This window comes from Giraffa tippelskirchi, chromosome 3 (genome assembly GCF_054371585.1).
Source record: "Giraffa tippelskirchi isolate mGirTip1 chromosome 3, T2T-mGirTip1v1.2.pri, whole genome shotgun sequence".
In the NCBI taxonomy this organism is placed as follows: domain Eukaryota; kingdom Metazoa; phylum Chordata; class Mammalia; order Artiodactyla; family Giraffidae; genus Giraffa; species Giraffa tippelskirchi.
This window is the reverse complement of record NC_137277.1, coordinates 47,833,269-47,854,662: the sequence shown is the minus strand read 5'-3', so window position 1 is coordinate 47,854,662 and position 21,394 is coordinate 47,833,269. Positions and strand designations below refer to the sequence as shown.

Sequence of the window (21,394 nt, the reverse complement as noted above, 5' to 3'; positions counted from 1 at the left end):
CTCTCTAGTTTTGGTGTGCAGCCCTCTGTTGTTGCAAAGCACAGGCTCTAGACGAGCAGGCTTCAGTGGTTGTGGCACGCGGGCTTAGTTGCCCCAAGACAAGTGGGATCTTAGTTCCCAACAGGGATTGAACTCATATCCCCAGCACTGGTAGGAAGATTCTTAAGCACTGGACCGCCTGGGAAGTCCCAGGACTCTTACTTTTAATGTATTTAAGAATATATTGATAGATCTTGTGTCTGGTACCTATATCAGGAAGGATATTTACCTCTTTTGGCTAAATATTAGAAAGGCGTTTCCAACTTTTCTGGCCTGTACCTTGACTTACAGTTAATAAAGATGCTTAAAGGTGGGAGACAGAAAATAATGTTTAAGGGTGTGCCGTTTCTTTGAGGCACTTCAGCGTGCTTGGTTTTTAGAACGCTTTTATAAGTAGAAGCAAGCATTATTAGTTTTTGTGGCCATAATGTAAAAATGAGTGTTGATTTGAGCAGGGGTAAAGAAAAAACCTCTCTATCCATGCATTGCGTCCTGGTTTAATTGCTTGGTTGGATGAAATGTCAAACTTGATAGATTATTAGAGCTGTTATTTTGGTGGTTAAACAATAATGGAACTGTTTGGATGTTTGCAAGGAACACTGCTCCCTGTGTTTGGACTTTGCGCTGGAGAAAGTTTCAATTGTTCAGAAGCAGTACTAGTTACAAAATGCAGCGTCTGTGGCTCCTAGCACAGCTGTCTAAACTACTAGCTCTACTGGGGTCTTTGGACAAGCATTGTTTAACACTTTGGGAAACAATTTGTGTTTCTGATTCCAGAATGTCTATGGTTGTTCCTGACTAGTTGGGAGACCTAGAAATGGGAGAATGGTATTATGTGTGTCTAAGTTAAGTCAAGCTTTTTTTTCCTTTAAGCATCTCTGGAACAAACTCCGTCTTTCTCACTGGGGTGGGGATGGGTAGAGGGGTTATGATGAGACTATTGATTCCCTGGGCGTTTTCTTTCCTAGTTAGCGACTGTTTGTAGAATAGCATGTTGTTGGGCTGTGTGCCCCCTATGGAGGACTTGAGTCATTATAACCTTACCTAACCTCCTTATGTCATAATTTACCCCAGGGGTTCTCGTGTTGTAAGTGATGGTGGAGAAATGGTGGTAGGTCGCTTTGAGGAAGAAGCCCAGATGAGCATAGAAAGTAAAATTTTGAGCTTGAGGCTTGTGTCCTTTGAGGTGTGTGTCCTGCTTCTGTATATGTGATAACTGGCTGAGAGAATCACAGAGGAAGCATCATTGAAATTTTTTCCACCAACCTCACCCTCATGTTTTAGAGATGACTACTGAGACTTGTAGCAAAAGCTATTTGTAATAAGAAGCCTGTCCCATGTGAGGTGCCTACCCAACCGACCGGGTAACCACATCTTTCACAGTTTATTTGTCTAATCGCTGTAGTTTTCAGATGCTTTTGAGTTCAAGCAGGGCACTTGGGGCTGCATGCTGAGCTGAAATTGCAGTGAGAGTTCACTCTGCATGGGTTACCTCTGCTGCCTCCTGGCTCATCTCTTCTGGCCCCAGGAAAGCTCTGATAAAAACCCTGGGAGGGATGGGGCACGCGTAACACCTGAGACACACTTCAGATGGTTGAGCCAGCAGCCAACCCACACTTAGAGAATCTTTTTTTCTTTTTTATTTCTGATGTCGAAGGGACAGCAGAATAATATGAAATGTGCTTGCCTCACAAACGATTCACCTTCCTTACTTCCCCATAGTGGTTGGTTATTTGGATGAGTAATTGTAATTGCACCTTTATGGTCACATAGGTCCCTTTCCTCCAACATCTCTAAGCCTTGGCTGTAATCTGTGCTCTATCTCTATAATTTTGTCCTTTTTGAAATGTTATGGAAATAGAATCGTAACAACATGTGGCCTTCTGAGATTGGCATTTTTCACTTAGCCTGACGGCCTCCATCCAAGTTGTATTTAGTCATGTTGTATATAGTTATATTTAATAATGCTTTTTATCCACTCCAGTGTTCTTGTTTGGAGAATCCCAGGGACGGGGGAGGCTGGTGGGCTGCCGTCTATGGGGTCGCACAGAGTCAGACACGACTGAAGCGACTTAGCATAGCATAGCATTTGTGTGGATACAGATTTTAATTTCTCTGGGTTAAGTGCCTGGGAATGTAATTGCTGAGTCTCAGAGTAAGTGTATCTTTAGTCTCTTAAAGAAACTACCAAACTATTTTGCCCAGCACTGTACCATTTTATAGTCTGTCCCACCAGCAGAGTATGAGATCCAGTTTCTCTGCATCCTCGCCAGCATTTGGTATTGTTCCCATTTTTTAACTTTTTAAAACAAGTAGCATATCTGGTTTTTAAATTCATCAGTTTACTTGTAAAACTGATTTGATTGACAGAGAGCAGAGATTTTTGACTTGCAGTTAGCCCTCCATGTGGCTGTGTCTCGGGACAGTGGTCAGTGGTCTGTTGACCTGCTTTTTAATCCTCTGCCCTGGTGAAGAATCTGCCTGCAATGCAGGAGACCCCAGTTTGATTCCTGGATCAGGAAGATCCACTGGAGAAGGGACAGGCTACCCACTCCAGTATTCTTGGGCTTCCTTGGTGGCTCAGCTGGTAAAGAATCCGCCTGAAGTGCGGGAGACCTGGGTGCAATCCCTGGGTTGGGAAGATATCTGGAGAAGGGAAAGACTACCTATTCCAGTATTCGGGCCTGGAGAATTCCATGGACTGTAAAATCCATGGGGTCACAAAGAGTTGGACGGGACTGAGCAACTTTCACTTTCACTTTGGTGTCCTTGAGAGAAGGAAGACTAACCAAACTAACCTTGGGGGAAGCATGGATCATGAACATGAGACTCATTTTCCCCTTACCTGGCAGGACCTGGCACATCTCTGCATCTGGTTCAGAATGACAAATGAACGAACCAACTGCTGTCCTAACGCTGAATTCTGGTTAACTCTTTACAAGTTTGCCTCAGTGAATGCAGCTTTAAATATACTGAAAATTTGGCCCAGAATGGCCCTAAGAACTTGCTCAAATTGTTCTGAACTTGTTCAGTTTTTCAAACTGAACAATTAGTCCTTCAAATTTCATTTTCTTTGTCCAGTGATCTTAGGTACTTTATTTACTTCATTTCTGATAATGTTAACTAGCTTACACTGCTCATTTAAGTGGAGAAGGCAATGGCACCCGACTCCAGTACTCTTGCCTGGAAAATCCCACGGATGGAGGAGCCTGGTAGGGTGCAGTCCATGGGGTCGCTAAGAGTCGGACATGACTGAAGCGACTTAGCAGCTCATTTAAGTACTAAAATAGCACAAAAGTGTATGTAGAAAACAAAAAGTAAACCTTCACCCCTACCAAAAGTAACTACTATTGAGTGTCTCTAGACTTTTGAACTATGTTTTGTGTCTCTCTATATGTATGTATGTATTCTGTGTGTGTATGTGTGTGTGTTCTTCACCTGCTGTCTGTACTGGTTTTTTTTCCCCCTGTGGATGGTATATTGTGGGCATTTTTCCCTGTGATTCTTTTTTAAATGTTTAAGTGAAGTGAGTGAAGTTGCTCAGTCTTGTCTGACTCTTTGCGACCCCATGGACTGTAGCCTACCAGCCTCCTCTGTACATGGGATTTTCCAGGCAAGAATACTGGAATGGGTTGCCATTTCCTTCTCCAGGGGAATCTTCCTAACCCAGGGATTGAACCCGGGTCTCCCCCATTGCAGGCAGATGCTTTACCATCTGAGCCACCACAGAACTTTGGGTTCCTTTCTCTAACTCCTTTTGTTCTATGTAAGCAAAATGAGAGTGATAACTTTGAAAGACCCAAATAATGTCTTTTACTCCTTGTTACTTGAGTTTGAATTGAAATAAGTGTGTGGCTTTATTTGCAAGTAAATCCTTAGAATTCTAGGTGTTGGGCTCTGTCTCTCCGCTCTATTGTAAATAATGCAAGTCTGACTTTATGATGTGATCTCTTGCAGAGCCTTGAGGGAAGCAAGAACTGTGAGTGCAGTAATCATTAGAGAGTGTATAGTCCTCTGGGTATTTGTCTACTCTTTGGCTGCTTAGTCAGATGGAGTGTTTTCTTAAGTGCTGCTGAAATGCACAGCTCGGTTTTTATTTTGAAATCTCTCCTTCTGTCTTCTCTCTGCCTCTTCCATTACTTTGATTACCTTGATGGGACATTTGGGCTGTGCAGTCTTTTATTTCCATAGCCTACAGAAGCCAGTATGAAGAGTAACTGTAGGTGAACAGTAATCTTATCCGCATGGCTTAGCAATCAGCCATCAAGATGAAACACTTGTCAACAAAGGTCCTCTAGACTTAGGAAGCTGAAGGAAGGTAACTTTATCTAGTGGCATTTTTAGTGGAAACCCCGGGTGAAAAATTTAGGAAGTTTGGCTTACTGGAGGCAGAGCATGAGCAAGGAGAGACAGAATGAGAAGAGGATGGGGAGGGGAAAGAGAGAGAGAGAATGTGTGGATGCATATTTGGGGAAGAGAAGAATCCAGAGCTATAGAGTAAATAAGAGTTACGGGGACGTTCCTGGAGGTCCACTGGTTGAGACTATGCCTTCCAGTGCAGGGAGTGGGGGTTGATCCCTGTTCAGTGAGTTAGGATCCCACATGCCTCAGGGCCAAGGATCCAAACCATAAAACAAGCAACATTGTAACAGATTCAATAGAGACTTTGAAAATAGTCCACATTAAAAGAATCTTTTTTTTTTTTTTTTTAATGTTTATTTGGCTGCACTGGGTCTTAGTACTGGTCTGCAGGATCTTCAGTCTTCCTTGAGGCATGTAGGGTCTAGTTTCCTGACCAGGGATCGAACCCAGGTCCCCTGCATTGGGAGCCTGGAGTCTTAGCCACTGAACCAGCAGGGAAATTCTCAAAAAATATCTTTAAAAGAAAAAAAAAGTTATGAATTAAGGAAATCTTCAAAGTTGAATTACAGGATCTTTGTTCTGAGAGGGTGGCTCCTGGGGAATAGGACATGAGCTTACCAGTCACTTCATTATGAAGCTATCGGGGTTGCTTAGGTGAGGGAGTTTGATGACAGGAGCCTTCTCCCTGCCCTTCTTCTGTATTAGCGGCTCAGGGGGAAAAAAAAAATTAAGAAATAGCTTTGTATAGAAAATCACTCCCATACAGTGATTTCCAAGATTTCTGTTGCCAGGTTTCTAAAGAGAGCTGTCCAGGATAGCAGTTTGGTCACGTCGCAGACTTCCTTTCTTCCAGTCTTGTCATCAGGTCGTCAGACTATGTCCCGTCAGCTTTGGAGTCTTCCTTCCTGTGGTCTTGCTCCTCTCTCAGTTCCCGGTATTTCACTGTGCCCGAGGTAGGCAGTTGCAGTGCCCTTGGTATCGGATACCTTTCTGTCCTTTGAAGTTTTATGCCACAGTGGACAATAAAGTGCCCAGATTACATTATAGAACAGATTGTGGGAGCTGTACCCCCGGGGACAGGCTTGGCTCACATCCATACCCTCCTGCAGCTTGCGGGTGGTTTTGCAGCCCAGTGCTGTGAGGCGGGTTGAGCCTCCTTCAGGGCCGGTCCCTATATCCAGACACTAACGTGGCTCATTAAAAATTAAAGGGACCGACTGCCTGGTCCTTCTGGCCCCAAGATGGAAAGATCCCCGCCGTGGCGACAGCCTCTGACTCCCAGGAGAGACCATCTTATCCCTCAGGGTTGCGCTTCCAAACGTTACAGCAAGCCTGCGGCAGCCGATGCTGTGGTGATAAGTTGGCATCTGGGTACTTGCAAGACATACGAGCTCTGTAGCACCCCATGGTTTGAATTTCTGGGCAGAACTGCCTCATCAGGAAATTGAAAGCCTCTCCTTTCAAGCGGTGCCTTCAGGGAGGTTCTCTCTTTTGTTGTATTTAACTATTCTGTTGAGCCAAGTGAACTTTAATTTTCACAGCTGTAAAAATTCCATTAAGCCCCTTGTATTGCATCCCAGGTGTGAAAACGTCTCCGTCTAACAGGGCTGTGGGTGACAGTGAAAATCCTTAAGAGTAGTTAGGCTAATTGCCTCTGGAGGCTTGAAGAAAATACCAGTCCAAAATAAATACAGTTCAATTGTTATAGTCTTCTTAAAAAATTATTTTTTTTTCACTGTGCTGGGTCTTCGTTGCTGTGCATGGGTTTTCTCTAGTTGTGGCCAGCAGGGCCTGCTCTCTAGTTGCTGTGCGTGGGCTTCTCCCTGCAGTGGCTTCTCTTGTTGTGGAGAATGGGCTCTAGAATGCGCAGGCTCAGTAGTTGCTCTGAGGCATGTGGAGCCTTCCAGGACCAGGGATGGAACATCTGCATTGGCGGGCAGATTATTATCCACTGTACCACCAGGGAAGTCCAGTTGTTATATTCTTGTAGGTGAGGGGACTAATGTCTAAGACCTGCTCTGTGAGACTCCTGTTCAGTTTGGGGGTCTTTGGTGGGGGTGGGTGGTTGGGGGAGGGAGTGGTAACAAGACTACCAAAGAAAACACGGTTTATTTTACAGCGCTTAGGGAACAGAACTATGACTTGTCTCTCAAAACATGACCCAAGGGCTGTTTGTATCAGAGTCACTTAGGAAAGGGAGATGCTTATTAAAACATTCCCATTCTGGGGCCTCCTTCCACTTCTGCTAATTCAGAGTGTCTGAGAGACTGGATTGGGAAGTGGTAACTTTTCAGTAAGCACCCCTGTTGGTTCTCAAGTACCCCTAGAGTTGATTCTCAAGTATCCTAAAATCCTCTTCATTTTTCATGCTTAATTTCTGTGATTTATTAGATGATCACTATTTGGTTGACATTCATTGTCTTTTTTGAAGAGTAGGTACTCTAATTTAAAGAAAAAAAAAGGGAGAGTTATGAGATTCCTAAACATCCAGGATTAGGATTTGGCAGTGTCTCTAATTATCAACAGTAGGAAAGCCACTGGTTCCTGGAAATTTTGGTTTATCAATTCACCGTCTTCTCAATCGGTAAAAGGATGTGGACATAAATAAGATTAATTTTGTTAAAAAGAGGAAATGTGCAGTATTACTTAGGATGCCAGAAATGGGGAAGCAGGTAAAAGGGGTGCATGGAGAAGAAAGAAGGGGGAAAGATTCAAGTAGTTTATAAACAGTAAACAATTTAAAACTTTAAACTGGATTTTAAATTTGTTGTTTAGTTGCTCAGTTGTGTCTGACTCTTTGGGACCCCATGGACTGCAGCACGCCAGGCTTTCCTGTTCTTTACTATCTTCCAGAGTTTGCTGAAACTCATGTCCATTGAGTCGGTGATGCCATCCAACCATCTCATCCTCTGTCGTCCCCTTCTCCTGCCTTCAATCTTTCCCAGCATCAGGGTCTTTTCCAATGTGTCGGCTCTTCCATCAGGTGGCGAAAGTATTGGAGCTTCAGCATCAGTCCTTCCAATGAATATTCAGAGTTGATTTCCTTTAGGATTGACTGGTTTGATCTCCTTGCAGTCCAAGGGACTCAAGAGGCTTTTCCAACACCACAGTTCAAAAGCATCAATTCTTCGGCGATCAGTCGAGGAATATTTGAAAATATGCTTGTTGTAAAAAAGTATTCAAACATTGATAAAGCTAAAGTACCTCCTGGATATGCTCCCATTTCAGTCCCCTACCATATCTTTTTGTACATATTTGGTAAATTTTATGGATTTGGAAGACTACAGAATCCTAAGAAATGAGTATTTTAATTTCTGTTGACACCTGCTTCTTGTTTAAAATGTTAAGATCTATCAGAAAAAAAAAACCCAAAGGTGGGCTATAAATGACATTACATACTTCTGTTCACGTAAAACAATGAGTATGATGTTTGTAGAGTGTGTGTGTGTATGTGTACATACACACAAATGCATACATACATCAGTTCAGTTCAGTCGCTCAGTCGTGTCCGACTCTTTGCGACCCCATGAATTGCAGCACGCCAGGCCTCCCTGTCCATCACCAGCTCCCGGAGTCTACCCAAACCCATGTCCATCGAGTCGGTGATGCCATCCAACCATCTCATCCTCTGTCGTCCCCTTCTCCTCCTGTCCCCAATCCTACCCAGCATTAGGGTCTTTTCCAATGAGTCAACTCTTTGCATGAGGTGGCCAAAGTATTGGAGTTTCAGCTTCAACATCAGTCCTTCCAATGAACACCCAGGATTGATCTCCTTTAGGATGGATTGATTGGATCTCCTTGCAGTCCAAGGGACTCAAGAGTCTTCTCCAACACCACAGTTCAAAAGCATCAATTCTGTGGCACTCAGCTTTCTTCACCATCCAACTCTCACATCCATACATGACCACTGGAAAAACCATAGCCTTGACTAGATGCACTTTTGTTAGCAAAGTAATGTCTCTGCTTTTAAATATGCTATCTAGGTTGGCCATAACCTTCCTTCCAAGGAGTAAGCGTCTTTTGATTTCATGGCTGCAGTCACCATCAGCAGTGATTTTGGAGCCCAAAAAAATAAAGTCTGACACTGTTTCCACTGTTTCCCCATCTATTTGCCATGAAGTGATGGGACCAGATGCCATGATCTTAGTTTTCTGAACATTGAGCTTTAAGCCAACTTTTTCATTCTCCTCTTTCACCTTCATCAAGAGGCTCTTTAGTTCTTCTTGACTTTCTGCCATAAGGGTGGTGTCATCCGCATATCTGAGGTTACTGATATTTCTCCTGGCAATCTTGATTCCAGCTTGTGTTTCTTCCAGCCCAGCATTTCTCATGATGTACTCTGCATGTAAGTTAAATAAGCAGGGTGACAATATATACAGCATATATTAAATATCTCTTATGACTACACATCAAAAGTAAACCTATAGAGCCTTGGGTGCTGAATTACTTGTTTGAGTTTTATTTTTTGTTTATACATATACTTTTTTTGCTCTGAGTTTTAAGATACTGTATTGAAAGTACTTAAGCACAAAGTCATGATTATCTTGCTTATTTCTCACACAGTCTCATATTCTTATTGTTTTTAAGATTTTTCTTTTTTAATGTGGACCATTTTTAAAAAGTCTTTATTGAATTTGTTACAATATTGCTTCTGTTTTATCTTTTGTTTCCTTGACCATGAAGCATGTGGGATCTTAGCTTCCTGACCAGGGATTGAACCCATGCCCTCTGCACTGGATGGCCAGGGAGGGCCCCCAGTCTCACATTCTTAGAGTTCCATTTAACCTTATAAAATCTCAAGTGCCTGAAGCCATTAGTTCAAATGTAGCATCTTTTTAAAGCTGTCCATCTGTAATCCTCAGCCTTTCCTGATTAAAAGAGGGAGGGTGGGTGGAGTGCGGTTATATTTGGGGGGAACTGGCGGTTATATTTGGGGGGAACTGTTCAGAACTGTGCAGAATCCCACAGAGGGAAAGGGTAATCTGAGACAGCCCTCCTCACCTGCTGAGCGGCGCTTATCTTAGCAGAATTAGGAAGTTCCCATGCTTCTGTTGCTCCTCACATCATTTACATTTATTTCCTGGGCACAGAACCATTTGGACTTTCTCTTCCTCATTTAAAGTTTACTAATGTAGAATGAGTCAGAAGCTTCTAACAATACTCCGTCTTTGTTTCCGTCTTTGTCTCTACTCTGTGTACCTTGAGAGCTGCTCCATCTTAGGATGTTTGTGACTTATCATCAACGACAGAAATATGTTTTGAAGTGTGGTCCGTGAGATAATGGCTGTCGACCGCTCTAAAGATGCTTCTGTCATTGGAAAGACTAATTAACACATACTGTAGGAAAACTTCTTTAAACACAGCTATTTTCTGAAAAAAGGAAAACACTGAAGGGGAGGAAATAAAGGAGAGAACATTTTATAAAACCTTCTAAAAGCCCAGCATGGTTACCCTGCTGGAATAATGTAATTAAGGGACATTGAGTTGGATAAATACCTTTTTTTTTTAAACTAGCTCCGTGAAAAGGAATTGAATTAAATAGCATAGTTTTTGAAACACTAATTTGATTTGAAACAATCTATGTGTACGTTTTAATGAATCCTAACTTTACCAAAGGACAGAATGGATTGGCAGCTACATCCAGAGTCCGGTACCTTGAGAGACATACCTGACGGGATGAACAAGGCTAGGTGTGGTGGCCTTGAGAGTCCATGCTGAGGAATAGCTGATGACCGTGGGAAATTTGGAGCAAGGAACAGAAGGATCTGATATGAACTCTAGTTTCTTTCTTGTCAAGTGAACACACAAGGGAAGCAAGGACTTAATCTTTTGTTTTCTTTGTCTAGCACCACTGCCAGTTCTAGCCTGTCAGGGCAAATTCAATAATAATTAATAGCTGTTGATGAGCCAGTTGTTCTAGAATTGATTTTTTTTTTTAATAAGCTGACCAATAAATGAGACTTGCCATAAATTTAAGGATTCTTTTTTCTTTTAGAAGTGAGTGTTAATGTGATTTTCACAGCCTCCTATGGTTCCTTAAACATCTAGTAGGTGTGATGGTGGATAATTTAGCTTTAGCATAGAGAATATGTGGCAGCTGATTAAACAACAATAACAACAACTCTCCATGCATCTGTGTTAATTAGAGAACATGAGTTGTTTCCGGAAACAGAGAGGTCAAAGAAGGCCTGGTGGGGAAGGAGAAGTGAGCCTGGTCAGAACTGACAAAATTCACTCTAATGATTTGACCAGCTAGCCCTGACTGGGCACGTTCCCTCAGTCCTCTGACCCAGATGCTCCAATTTGTAAACGTGAAGTGACTTCCTTATCAGCTTCTTGGGGTAATCTGCAAAATTTCAGTAATCTTGCTGTCTTGAGCCCCCAGGCTGTTTTCAGATGAAGTTTCAGAAGGTGACTGACCACAGGAGCTTCCCTGATGATCAGCAGCCTGGGAATAACCTCCTAATAACCTAATAACCAGGTTTCAATTTAAAAAAAAGAATCAGTGGGGCACCTCTTCTTTTCTGGGTTGCAGTTGATTGTGGTTGGCTCAGGCTGAGTTGTTTGGGAAATGGAGTCTTGCCTGGCATGAGTCAGCACTGCCCTGGGTAAACCGCCTGCTCTGTTGCAATCTTGCTTACCAAAGATACGTCCCCAGGCAGCACCATTCACTGCCTGAAAGCCACTGCTGTTGGCTCCCGAGATGACCTCATCTCAGCGGGGCTCCAAAGACCTCAGCAGCGGCAGGAACCGGAGGCAGTTGGCTGTCTGCCCTGGCCATGTTTTGAAACAGGCAAAATCAGGTAACCCCAGACTCTTTTCTCTTGAGTGTCATGAGCTAGACCAAGCTGCAGCAGAAACTGGTGTGAGCCTTAGTCTTCAGAAGTGAGTCAACGCCAGATCGATTTGGGTGTCTGAAAGTCAGTCCTTGAGCTCTTCGAAGGGGACATAAGGGGAAAAGTTTCATTTCATTTGGGATGTGGTTTGAGACCTAATAAGACCATTTCTTATATAACCTCAGAGAAATCAAAAATGTTAGGTTTACAGCTTTATCCGTCTTTTGCTCTCGATTTCTCTATTCTTCCTGTTTAAGAAATAGTTTAGTGACACTAACCCGTTGTTAGAGAGGGGCAGACGCATTTGCTTTTTCTCTTAATGACTGTGACTACTGAATTGTAGAGAACACGATCTTAGCAGTCTGTTTCTGATGTGTTATGAAGAACCTCCCCTCTTCCCTCACTCTGTTCAGACTGCTGCCCTATTTCCTGCCTGTTCTTCACCTCTAAACTTCATAGAGCTTCAGCCTCATCACTAGGTAGTAATTCATCCACCCCTTCAAGTTTGCCCCTGCTCCTTGCAGTTAGTCTGTGTTTTCTTTTACTTCAGGTCTTTGCACAAGCAAGCCATCTCTGAGACACCCTGACCCAGCATAACCCAGCCAACTGGCTCTAGCCTGGAAATCACTTCTGTGAAGTCCCCTCTTACTCACCAAGACTGGATGAGTGCTCGGGAGAACACTGTGTTTCCCTCCATCATAGGATATGTTTGAGAAGCAGCACCAATGTTGTTACAATTATATCCAATGTGCTTGGTGTACGTTTGAGAAGCAGCACCAATGTTGTTAGAATTATATCCAATGTGCTTGGCCTACGTTTGGTTCTCAGAAAGGAGAGCATGAACATGAACCTACACTGAACTTCCTCAGCTCTGATCCTGTTAGCAACTCTTTGTTACTTTGACTTCTATCCCCATCACCCTGTTTCTGTTTTCCTGAAGATTGCAAGGAAACTCCTAATTTCCAGACCCAGTGTCCTGGTCCTGATTTCAGCCTCCATCTCACTTAATCTCTGCCTACCATTTGGCACTATCGAACCGTCTTTTTTATCCGCCCCCCCCAGCAACCCTCTTCCTGTGGCTTTGAGGCCACTTTGTCTCCCTGAGTCGCCAGAGCATCCTTCCATTGTTTGTTCTCATTTTCTTTTGGTTAGTCCATACATTTCGAGATGCTCCAGGGCTTTGTCTTGGGTTTCTTTTCCCTCTTCTCCCACCCGCTTCCTCTAAAGACCTCAGATAGGTCCATGAATTCAGCTGTCCTCAGTGTGTCTTACCAGCCCAGCTGTGTCTCCCAAACTTCAGATCCTCACTTCCAACTTGACAAGGCTTTTTAAAAAAATTTTTATTTATTTTTAATTGGAGGATAATTGCTTTACAATATTGTGTTGGTTTCTGCCGTACATCAGCATGAATCAGCCATAGGTATACGTGTGTCCCCTCCCTCCTGAACCTCCCTCCCATCTCCTATCCCATCCCGTCCCTCCGAGTTGTCACAGAGCGCTGGATTTGAGCTCCCTGTGTCTTAGAACAGATTTCCACTTGCTATCTAATTTTGCATACACAGGTTGCAATGCTATTCTCTCAGTTCGTCCTACCCTCTCCTTCCCCTCTTGTATCCACAAATCTGTTCTCTATGTCTGCGTCTCCATTGCCGCCCTGCAAATAGGTTCATCAGTACCATTTTTCTTGATTCCACATATATGCGTTAATATATGATACTTGTTTTTCTGATTTATTTCACTCTGTATAACAGGCTCTAGGCTCATCCACCTTATTAGTTACTGAGTCAAGTACGTTCCTTTTTATGACTTAAGTAATACCAGGTTGACAAATCTTGACAGGCTCTGTCCAGCTGGGTTGTTCAAAACTATCAGGGTCATTCAAAAGCCATTTTAAATTCAACACGTACATAACACGTCATTTTCTCCCCTCCCCAGTATCTGTTATCTGCTCATGTTGCTGTATGTTTGAAGTCTGTTGATTATATGCGCCAAATCTTCCTCTTTCATTCTTCTTATGCCTCACATCTCTAAATATGCTAAATCCTATGGTTGCTCAACCCTTTCGATTACATCGGAGTGCTGTTTGACGTGTGTCTTTTCTTCATTCCCACTGTACTGCTTTCATTTATCAGAGGTCAAAAACTAGATATTTTGTTTAACCAGCCCTGAAGCTTAAAATTTTGCGCGTGAACACTTTTAGGCAGGGCCCGCACTCTGCCAGGCTTACAGATACTCCCCGGTCTTACCCAGTGAAGATGTCACATTTTACATACTTTGCCTCTAGGAATTTGCTTTTGTAACTTCTGATTCAGAGCCTTATCAAACCTTCTGAGCTTTCGTCACGTCACCCTACATCTTCCTCTGCTCCAGTACCTCTCATTTCTTGTTGCCAAAGTTGTGTTACTAAAGGCCGATTCTAATCTTTTTATTCTCAGGATGTCAGAGTGCTGTTGGTTCCCTGTTTCCTACTTACCTAGGGAGGTGAAATCCTTTACAGTTTGACCCTACCCTACCTGTTACGCTTGCTTGTTTTATTTTTAATTTTTAAATTTTATTTACTTTTTTTTTTTTCACTTTTTGGCTGTACTCTGTAGCATGTGGTATCTTAGTTCCCCAACAAGGGATTGAACCGATACCCTCTGCATTAGAAGGCAGAGTCTTTCTTAACCACTGGACCACCAGGGAATTCTCAACTCTTACTTGTTTTATCTCCCTCCCTCTCCTTTTCCCCCAAGAAGGCAATGGCACCCCACTCCAGTACTCTTGCCTGGAAAATCCCATGGACGGAGGAGCCTGGTAGGCTGCAGTCCATGGGGTCGCTAAGAGTCTGACACGACTGAGCGACTTCCCTTTCACTTTTCACTTTCATGCATTGGAGAAGGAAATGGCAGCCCACTCCAGTGGGACAGAGTCAGACACGACTAAAGCAACTTAACAGCAGCAGCAGCTCCTTTTCCCGCCATTTCTCCTTTCTCCAACCTCACTGACCTTTTCATTTTTCCAGTCCCTGGTTATACCACGTCCTTTTAGGACACTGCTTTTTCCTAGGGGGTCCCTCTTTCTCTGACAAGCATAGTTAGTCATTCCCTAGGAGACTTAGTTCATATGTTACACCTTCCCTGACTTCCTCCGGTAGAGTTCTTCCTTATTTGAACTTCTGCAGCAAAGCCTGTCTCTTCTGCTGGATTGTTGAATTCCTTCCCTGAATCTGGTCCTTGACCTAGAGCTCAGCACCATCAGACAGTGGCTGAAGTGGATCCCCAAGGTCAAACCACTAGCCTAAACATCTTTATTGGACTTGGCAGTATTAGAAAATCCATAAGCTCTCTAGTTAGAAAGCATGGTTTTGGTTCCTGTTTAATGAACTTGAGCCTATAGTGCCTGTTCCATATACGTCACCTGGAACCCTCAGGTAACCATCCAAAGTTAATTTGAAGATTGATAGGACTTCCTGAAACCTAGTTCTAGATCATCACCTAAGTAGTATAGTACATTACAGAATTATTCTCTTGTGTCATTTTATTTGATACCTATAAGACCCTGTGTTGGGTAGGCTTTATTATGCCTATTTTATCAGTGATTGTAAAGCTACTTCTGACATTGAAGCATACATTCAGGTAAGACTCAGGGGGAAAACATGTTTTTACACTGCTGTAAGCACCTGGCTTGTCTCTTTATAGTTAAATATACCTTGTTGGGTTCTACAGAAAAGGTTGTTGTTTAGTTGCTAAGTCGTGTCCATATATGTGACTCCAGGGACTGTAACCTGCCAGGCTTCTCTATCCTTGGGATTTCCCAGGCAAGAATACTGGAGTGGGTTGCCATTTCCTTCTCCAGGGGATCTTCCCGACCTACGGATCGAACCCATGTCTCCTGCGTTGGCAGGCATATTCTTTACCACTGAACCACCAGGGAAGCCCGGACAGAAAAGGTACCTTTGCTCAATAGGTGAGTGCTAAAGGTCTTATCTTTTTGTAAGGTCACTTTATCTTCAAGGTGGATGGAGGAGGTACCTAGAGCCTGCTTGTCCTTGAAGAGGCCTTGACCGTGGTCGGAGACCTTGTTCTAAAGGAATGGTACACCCACTCCAGCCTCTCAAGCTTTTCTGTTGCGCTTCAAATATCTAGAATTTATTAAAATCTACTCAATAGTGGAGTGTCAGACCAGGTTGAGGAGTGAAGGGGGTCATCACAAAATGGAATAAGCCTAGTGTTAAGAACAGAAGGAGTTTCACATTACTTCCAATAAATGATTATGTTTATAGGGTGATTCACAACTTTTGGGGGACTAACATGCCATATGTGGGACTGTGGAATTTTATTATAAAAAGAGGAACCATCAGTGGCTGGGACATAACCTCTGGCCTATACCGTCACGCGGGATCCAATTTTGGTCCTCCCATACTTAAGAGAGGAATAAAAATAATTTAAAAGTTTTTAAAAACGTCCTTATTGTTATATGTAAAAAAAAAAAAGATTTTAGCCTAGAGAAGCAAGAGCTGATTACCATCTTCAAGTACAAGAATAGTTTTTGCCAGGAGGATTTTGATTAATTGGTCTTCCTATACTTCAAAGATTTCAGAGGAAATGGGCTTAAATTGAAGGAGGAGTGATTTTAATGAATATGAGAAAGAGTTTCTTGATCATCAAAGTTGGGAAACCTTTGAATGACTGCTGAAAGAGTGTTGAATTTCTGACTGTCAATTATCTATGACTGTGTGACAGAGCATGCTAAAACTTTTGGTGGCTTCAAATGACAATCATTTTGTTTGTGATTCAGTGCATTAGTAATTCAGAGGAGAAGGACGTACTGCTTTGCTCCCTTGTTGATTAGATTGGAGGATCCAAGATGACTTCACTCACGTGTCTGGGCCTTGGTGCTGTTGGCCAGAACATTTTGGTTGTCCTCCGTGAGGTCCCTCTCTCTCACAGCCTCTCATTCATTAATCCAGACTGGGCAGCTTTTACATGTGATGTTTGGTTTCCCAGGGGGCCACAGTGCAGCTGCGGGACCTCTTAAGGTCTAGGCCCATGTTTCATACAGACACTTTCACCCCATTTTTTTGGTCAAAGTAAGTCACGCATGTAGCCCACATCCAAGTGGAGGAGACATGGATGCCACCTCTTACAGGGTAGAGTGTCAAAATCACGCTGCAGAGGGCATGCTGCATGCTTGGGATTATTGTGGCCAGTTTTGGAAACAATTTACCACACTGATCTTACAGATTTTGAGTGAGATAATTATATCAATACATATTTATTGAGTAGGTAGTTTGGGCGTATACGTTACAAACTCAGCTGCATATCAGAGTCATCTGGGAGATTTTTATAAGCGTAGTCTCCTTAGGCATCACACGTGTGACTCAGTATCTCCTGCGGGTGTTCACACATTCTGCGTCCTTTCTCTCAGGTAGCTGTCAGTAAAATGAGGCTGGGGTGAGGGGAGGGAACAAGACCCATCGAGCAGGTGTAGTGTGTGAAGCAGAACGGCAGGTGGGGACTTCCCTGATGGTCCAGTGGCTAAGACGTCTGGCTCCCAATGCAGGAACCCTGGTTTGATCCCTCGTCTGGGAACCAGAACCCACATGCTGCAACTGAAGATCCCACATGCCACAACTAAGCCTTCGTGCAGCCAAGTAAAGAAGTAAACAGAGAAGAAGAAGAATGGGAGGTGCCTTAAAATAGGGCTGCTGGTGTCCTTGTGCTTCTGGGACTTGGCTGATGACGCCTCTGCCTGGTGTCCTTACCTTCTAGGCTGGAGCCTGTGAGTTACATCTCACTGGGTCAGCAAATCACCAGAGGAGTGTTTCTTGATGCCTTGCTTATGTTTTCTCAAAGTTCCTAGCACTTTGTCCTTCATAGCAATTCCTAGTTTATTTATTTATTTATTTTCAATTCCTAGTTTATAATGAAATATTTGTGTGATTGTTTGACTGGTATATAATAGACAAAAGTATGTCTGCTTTCCAGTATCTTAACATAGTGCCTGTCTCATAAAAGGTACTCAGTAACTATTTGTTCAGTGAATAAGTGGTTGATTGAAAACGTGAATGAATGAAGTGAGATTTGAATTTAGTTTTTATGGGTGATTAGAATTTTGGACAGGTGTAGCAAACGAATGGGAAATTCACATTCCTGAAGCAGAAATTGTGGGTTATATCACCCATATAATTTCAGAAGATTGGAGGAACTTGTTTGGGGAAAGATGAAGGGTTTGAGTGTCCTTAGTGTGCTAGATTTGAGGTCTGGATGTCGAGCAGGCATTTGGAAATGGCTGCTAACACTAAAGGGTGAGATTGAGTCCCGATACTTAGATTTGGAGTTGTCTCACTAAGACGGAGGAATCTATTCAACAAATACTTACTGAGCTTCCACTGTGTGCCAGACAACAGCGTTGTCTGGAGGGTGAGCTGAAGCGTGACCGATAAGGAGCCGACTTTGTGAAGAGCTCTGGAGGATGTTCCTGGCAGGAGAGAAACCACAAGTGATACATGAATTTTTTTTTTTTTTTGAGGGAGTCAAAATAAAAGGAGACCACCAAGGGTCTAGAGTGAGGTGAACGGGAGTGATGGCGGGTGAAGAGAGTGTGTGTGTGTGTTAGTTGCTCAGTCGTATCCGACTCTGCAGCCCCATGTAGCCTGCCAGGCTTCTCTGTCCATGGGATTCTCCAGGCAAGAATACTGGAGTGGGCTACCATTTCCTTCTCCAGGGAATCTTCCTGACCCAGGGATCGAACCCGGGTCTCCCACATTGGAGGCAGACTCTATGGTTTGAGCCACCAGGGAAGCCCTGATGGGGGTGGGTGGCATGAGGTAAAGTGGGAGAGGAAGGCAGAGACCAGATCACCTGGGGCCTCTGTAGGCCATATAGGGAGTCTAGGCTTTACAAAAGGGCACGGTGGCTTTCAAGCAGGAGAGTAACAGTATTTTATATTTTATTTATTTTTTCCAGAATATATATTTTAAAAGAGAAGTTTACCTTGACTGCTGTGTGGAGAATACAGTGGCAAAGAGGGGGCTAGGGTCTTCCCTGGTGGTGCCCTGGTGGCACAGTGGTTAAGAATTGGCCTGCCAGTGCAGGGGACGAAGGAACTAACATCCCACACGCTGACGGGCAGCTAAGCCCACGTGCGGCGACTAAGACTCGACGCAGCCAAAAAGAAATGAATAAATAAATATAAAAAACCAGACAACAACAAGAGGGGGTCAGTGAGGAGTTTGCTCTAGTTCTTAAGGAAGATAATGACATGTAAGACAGGGTATGGCCATGGAACAGGTGGGGTGTTTGCAGGATATATTCTAAAAGTAAACCCAATAGCATTCACTAGAGAAGGAAAGCAAGAAAGGTTAGTGCAGAGCCCCAGGGGACATTTAGGGGACAAAAGGAGGAGCCAGGGAAGGACAGGGAGGAAAATGGGTCTTCAAAGGAGAGCCAGACTATTGTGTTTTCGGTGAGAACCAAAGGGAAGAAGAAGGTAGGTCATTGGTATATGGGAGGTTGTCGAGGTTTGATGTAGGAAAAGGCCACGCATTTAGTCATCACAAAATCATTGATGACCTTGGAGAAAGGGCTTTTAGCTGAGAGGAGCAGAGTTCATGAACAGCTGTGTGATATGGAAGTGAAGTGGAGCAGCATCTGTTCTAGGGGAGCAGGGGGAAGCTGGGGATTGAAGAGGAAGAGAGACTGAACTGAGAGCTCACTTTGTGCAAACGTGTGTGTGTAGAGAGAAGTGTGTGTGTAGAGGCAGGTTTTCTAAAATCTGTGATGAGCCGGTATTTACTGAGCATGTACTCTGTCATTCACAGTGCTGGGAGCTATACCAAGTCTATTCTGTTTACCTTTGTCTCAAAATAATTTCCACAGAAGTATGGTGACTTCCAAGATGAATTTCCAAATTCTTGGGACAGATATAACCTTCCTTTGGAGTATGGGAAGGAATTATTAGAGCTAAGTTTCTCTATATTTTTATCTTACCCTTTGAAATTTCTTTTTAGTATTATGCTTTAGATAGAACACAGTTTATTTGTGTAGTGTTGTTGATCAGTTGCTAAGTTGTGTCTGACTCTTTGTGACCCCCATGGACTGCACCATCTCCCGGAGTTTGCTCAAGCTCATGTCCATTGAGTTGGTGATGCCATCCAACCATCTCATCTTCTGCCACCCCCTTTTCTTCTTGCCTTCAGTCTTTCCCAACATCAAGGAAAGATGTTTTCCCAACTCTTTTCCAATGAATTGGCTCTTTTTATCATGTGGCCAGAGTATTGGAGCTTCAGCTTCAGCATCAGTCCTTCCAGTGAACATTCAGGTTTCATTTCCTTTAGGATTGACTGGTTTGATCTCCTTGCAGTCCAAGGGACTCTCAAGAGTCTTCTCCAGCCCCACAATTCGAAAGCATCAATTCTTCGGCGATCAGCCTTCTTTATGGTCTGACTCTCACATGTTTACATGACTACTAGAGAACCCATAGCTTTGACTATACAGACCTTTGTCAGCAAAGTGATGTCTCTGCTTCTTAATATGTTCTCTACATTTGTCATAGCTTTCCTTCCAAGTAACAAGAGTTTTTTAATTTCATAGCAGCAGTCACCGTCCGCAGCGATTTTGGAGCCCTAGAAAATAAAGTCTATCACTGCTTTCACTTTTTCCTCTTCTATTTGCCATGAAGTGGTGGGATCAGATGCCATGATCTTAGTTTTTTTGAAAATTGAGTTTCAAGCCAGCTTTTTCACTCTTCTCTTTCACCCTCATCAAGAAGCTATTTAGTTCCTCTTCACTTTCTGCCGTTAGAGTGGTATCATCTGCGTATCTGAGGTTGTTTCTATTTTTTCTGGCAATCTTAATTCTAGCCTGTGATTCATCCAGCCTGGCATTTCCCATGATGTACTCTGCATATAAGGTAAATAAACAGGGTGACAATATACACTATGATGTATTGCTTTCCCAGTTTGGAACCAGTCAGTTGTTCAATGTCCGGTTCCTAACTCTTGCTTCTTGACCTGCATACAGATTTCTTAGGAGACAGGTAAGGTGGTCTGGTATTCCCATTTCTTTAAGAATTTTCCACAGTTTGTTGTGATCCATACAAAGGCTTTTCCATAGTCTATGAAGCAGAAGTAGATGTTTTTCTGGAATTCTCTTGCTTTCTACAATCCAACGAATGTTGGCAATTTGATCTCTGGTTCCTCTGCCTTTTCTAAACTCAGCTTGTACATTTGAAGTTCTTGGTTCATGTACCCCTGAAGCCTAGCTTGAAGGCTTTTGAGCATAACCTTACTAACACATGAAATGAGCACACTTGTACGGTAGTTTGAACATTCTTTGGCACTGCCCTTTTTTGGGATTGGAATGAAAACTGACCTTGTCCAGTCCTGTGGCCATTGCTGTTTTCCAAATTTGTTGACATATTGAGTGCAGCACTTTTACAGCATCATCTTTTAGGATTGTAAATAGCTCAGCTGGAATTCATCACTTCCAATAGCTTTCTATGTACTTCCTAAGTACTTCCAACACTTCCTGAGGCCCACTTGGCTTCACATGCCAAGAAGTCTGGCTGTAGGTGAGTGACCACACCAATGACCCAGACCCACACATCTGGGTCATTAAGAGCTTTTTTGTACAGTTCTTACTTTTGCTGTTAAATATAGATATATTGGAGATGTGCTGATTTTTTTTTTTTAATCAATGGTGAAAAATGGTGGATTCTGCTGATCTGGTGATTGAGATGGAAAGAAAAGAAAAGGTAGAGAGAAAGATGGGAAATTAATGTGCTAGTTAGGCTACACAGTGTTTTAAACCTCTTAAGAACCCTGTGAAGTTATTTCCCCTATTTTACAGACAGGAAACTGAGATCTGGAGAAATTAACTTGCCCTAGATCACACAAGTTCAGTGATAGAACTGGAATTTGAAACTGGATCTGCTTTACTTGAAAGCCTTATCACTTCACTTATTCTCCCTGCTCTTTTTCTGCTTACTGCTTTTTCATATTTTTCCATTTAATGCTGACAGTGGTTCTATAGGAATAGATTAAAATACCTATTCTGCAGTTTGAGGAATCTGAGGCTTCAGATGAACTCCTGACCCCGGTGTGAACTCCTGACCCTGGCGTTCTCCACTGGACCACCATTGCCTCTCCAGTGGATGGGACCCAGCTGAATTGT

At 43.1% G+C, this 21,394-nt stretch overlaps 1 protein-coding gene across 33 annotated transcripts in view; it reads left to right on the top strand.

Annotated features, from left to right (window-relative positions):
* The window catches only part of RFFL (ring finger and FYVE like domain containing E3 ubiquitin protein ligase), an 87,028-nt gene that overhangs the window by 17,904 nt on the left and 47,730 nt on the right, over positions 1–21,394 (top strand). For 2 of the 33 annotated variants that reach the window (XM_081584390.1, XM_081584389.1), the window contains exon 1: positions 11,026–11,204. The exons of 28 other annotated variants lie outside the window; for them this stretch is intronic. In XM_081584390.1, the coding sequence (XP_081440516.1) occupies positions 11,105–11,204 (100 nt within the window). In that variant the 5' untranslated portion in view covers positions 11,026–11,104. Of the gene's footprint in view, positions 1–5,192; positions 5,355–11,025; positions 11,205–21,394 lie in introns of those variants that run through there. 3 more of the 33 variants (XM_081584400.1, XM_081584369.1, XM_081584368.1) reach the window with 3 other exon arrangements.